The sequence below is a fragment of the Arachis ipaensis genome, chromosome B04 (assembly GCF_000816755.2).
Source record: "Arachis ipaensis cultivar K30076 chromosome B04, Araip1.1, whole genome shotgun sequence".
Taxonomy (NCBI): domain Eukaryota; kingdom Viridiplantae; phylum Streptophyta; class Magnoliopsida; order Fabales; family Fabaceae; genus Arachis; species Arachis ipaensis.
In genome coordinates this window covers 131,333,875-131,337,419 of record NC_029788.2, presented here as the reverse complement: position 1 = coordinate 131,337,419, position 3,545 = coordinate 131,333,875, and the positions used below count along the sequence as shown (strand labels likewise).

The window sequence follows — 3,545 nt, the reverse complement described above, 5'->3', positions numbered from 1 at the left end:
TCCAAAATATTTTTATTTTTATTTTGTCTCCAATAATATACTTATTTTTTGTAAATTATTTAGAAATATCTCGATAAATATTTGTTGGATAAAAAAGTATATATGTTTAAGTAGTGTTGAAGGGTTCCCTAATATTAAACTCACCTATTTAATTTCTTTTTAAAAAATTTATTATTCATTCATTGTAAATCTATATGAGGAATAAATAATTCTAGTTAAAAATTAGGTTTTTTTTGGGGGGTGAGGTTTTGTTTAGTAATTAGGTTAAGGGAGAAGAAGATTAGGGCTAAAAAGGAACTTTAAGAAAAAAGTGGAGTGAGAGAGGCTTGCAGTCATTTTGTCCTCGGAACATGGCCCAAAACTGTTTCCTCACTTTCCTGTCCACCCCTCTCTCCTAATAATTTAATTTAATAGACCTCTTCCTTTCTTTTCAATTTTCATAATAATAAAAAAAAGTGAATACTCCACCCGACTCCTCACAATTACTTCGAAAAGCCTACGAAACTCTCAAAAGAAAAAAAAATCTAATCCGGTTCCTAATTTTTTTTTGGCATTGAGACTAATTAATCCCATAAAAATAAAACTCAAGGACCGAGTTGAATTTTTTTTATTAAGAGTTTTGTTGTCTTTCGAAATAATTATCGGAGACCATTTAAGATTTTTTTCCTAAAAGGAAACCCACAAAAGTATAATTACTCTTGGCTTATATGATCATTCGAAAAATATAAATTAAACTAAATTAAAAAAAATAGATGATTAAAAATATTTGAGAAATTTTTGGGAACAATTTTTAGTATTTTTTGTCATTATTTGACTAACATAAATACTAAATTATCTTTAATAAATAAATTTTACTAATTTATGGATACAAATTCTTAAAAATATAGGTACAAATTATATTGATTTATGTGTGTAAAATTCTGATAAATTTAAATACAAACTATATACTTTTTGTATGCAAAATATTTGTAAATATGAATGTAAATTATTGTTAATATAATATTTACTGATTATATAATATTATTATAAATATTTTTCTTCTAACATTTTCTATTAAAAAATAGATAAATTCAGAAAAAAAAACAAAATACATTATTAAATTTGTTCAAATAATATGAACTTAATTCAAATTAATTAGTTTGATGTTCCTAATTAGCATTGTTAATTAATGAACTGACATGACATGAGTACATAAATTCTAAAGTTTGTAAGAATAATAATATTAAAAGGAATCTGATGTATGTATATGTATATATGTCTATATATAAAAAATTGAGGTGACAGAGAGAGCACCATGTTTGTTTCTCTTCTTTTTTCTCTCTCTCTCTTAAGATCAGATATATCTGCAAAAAAAATAGTTGAATTCCTTGGCATCACAACCTTCCAAACAAACAGAATTAATCAAAAGTGAGATTTTCAACAACAATAACAACAATTCTTCTTCTTCTTCTCTTTCTCTTTAGAAACAAAACAAAACAAAACAAAACCCAACCCCTTATATATCTATATATGTATGTATATGGCTTCCATGTTCATCATCAATCATCATGAAAATCATCATCATCATCATAAACCTCTTCTATGCTTATAAAGCAGTCTCTATTATTATTCTTCCAGAACCTTCCTGTTTGATCCATGGCTTATGAGTTATGTTATTCAATATGACCATGGTTCCTTCTCAAAACAACAAGAACTATGCTTTCTTCTACACTGCTATGAACCAAGTTGAAGGATATAACAGTAATTACAGTAATTGCTTATTAGGATCTGATTTTCTTCTGAGGAATCACATGGCAGAGGATCTGTCAAGAGCCACCACCAACAACCACAACCATGAAGAACAAGAAGAAGAAGAAGAAGCAACTTCAAAGGGAGAAAGAGAACAAGAACAAGAACATGAACATGAAGAAGAAGAACAATCAGGAATCAACAACAATAATAGCAGTAACTGGCTTCAATTGAGCATAGGTTTTCATGATCATGATGCAGCAGCAACAACAAAACAAGACCATCATCATCATCATCATCTTGAAGAAGAAGCAGGTTCAACAATGGCTGCAGCTACAACAGGTTCTGCAGGATCATCATCATCATCACTTGTAGAGCTAGAGTTACTACCAGGTCGCCATTTCAATTGGGCTTCTTCATCTTCTTCTTCAAGAACAGTGATGTTTCCTTTTTCTTCTTCTTCTTCTTCTTTGTTCTATGAACAACAACATCAAACGTCTATGTCTTTGTCCATGTCTATGTCCATGGCATGTGGACCCAACATGAGTGCTCCAACAACAACCTTTGCAACTCATCATCAACAACAAGACATGATGCTAATGAATTGGGCATCATCGTTTTCTTCACATCCTCTCATGCCTCCTTTTCTTTCTTCTTCTTCATCTTTGTCGTCTTTATCACAATCTTGTTCTTCATCTTCTTTGAGGCCTTCTTATTTTCCAACTACTCCTCCCTTTCATCATCAATTTGATGTGGCTGGACCAAGCAGCTCTCAAGATTTCACTTCTTCTACAGTTAGAGTTGTTGATCCTCCAAGAAGACCTCATTCTGGAATTTGGTTCATGCTTCAAGCTGAACAAAACCAGTAAGCTAGCTCTATCTATCTCTAATCATAATTAATTAACTTAATTAATTCATTCATTCATTCCCATTATTAGTATTCTTCTACTTTTCTCAACGGAAATGTTTGGTAGTCAAAGAAAATCAGCCAAAAACAGCTATAAATTACCTTATTTAACATTCATTAATTGTTGCGACAATTAATTAATACTAAATAAGGCAAGTTTTGGCTGTTTTTTTTTGTCTAACTAGCATTACCCTTTCTTAATTACATTTTCCAATGTCCTCTTTTTTTCTTCTTAATTTTGTTTCATTATTATTTAGCAATGTGCCTTGCAATTAAGTGCAATTAATTAACTTTAATCATGTTTTTTTTCTTTTGGTGTTAATTGATTTGAAATGCAGAGTTAGAGAACCATTTTTACCTCAAATAGCTAAGAGCTACCTTAGAATCAAGTAAGTAATTAATGTTTTTCTTTTTCTTTTTCTTTTTCTCTGCACTTATATATATTATAGCTAGCTTGATGAACAGCAATGAGGCTCTTTTTTCATGTCAGTGTGCTATCAATATTTTCTCATGATGATTTGATTTTGTGTATTTTGAAGAAAGAAAGAAAGAAAGAAAGAAAGAAAGAAAGAAAGAAAGAAAGAGAGAGAGTAGTTTTCATCATTTCATTTTGACTTTCATTTAATTATTTCAGAGATGGAAGGATGACAGTTCGGTTGCTAATGAAATATCTAGTTAGCAAACTCAGGCTTCAAATGGAATCAGAGGTATTATTATTATTATTACTACTTTTCTTAATTAATTTAAATCATTTGTTTAATCTATCTTCTAATATAATTAATGCATTCCATCTTAATTATCCATCTTTTTATTTGTTGTATGCTACCCAAATATTGTTATTATTAGCATCATCTAACCATATTAAGAAAATAGAAAAGTAAAAAAAATATATATAAATAAATCAAGTTAC

At 29.2% G+C, this 3,545-nt stretch overlaps 1 protein-coding gene across 1 annotated transcript in view; it reads left to right on the top strand.

Annotated features, from left to right (window-relative positions):
- The window catches only part of LOC107638185 (uncharacterized protein DDB_G0271670), a 16,702-nt gene continuing 14,448 nt past the window's right edge, over window positions 1,292–3,545 (top strand). The window contains exons 1-3 of the mRNA XM_016341351.2: window positions 1,292–2,593; window positions 2,974–3,024; window positions 3,270–3,342. Of these exons, the coding sequence (XP_016196837.1) occupies window positions 1,650–2,593; window positions 2,974–3,024; window positions 3,270–3,342 (1,068 nt within the window). The 5' untranslated portion in view covers window positions 1,292–1,649. The remainder of the gene's footprint in view (window positions 2,594–2,973; window positions 3,025–3,269; window positions 3,343–3,545) is intronic.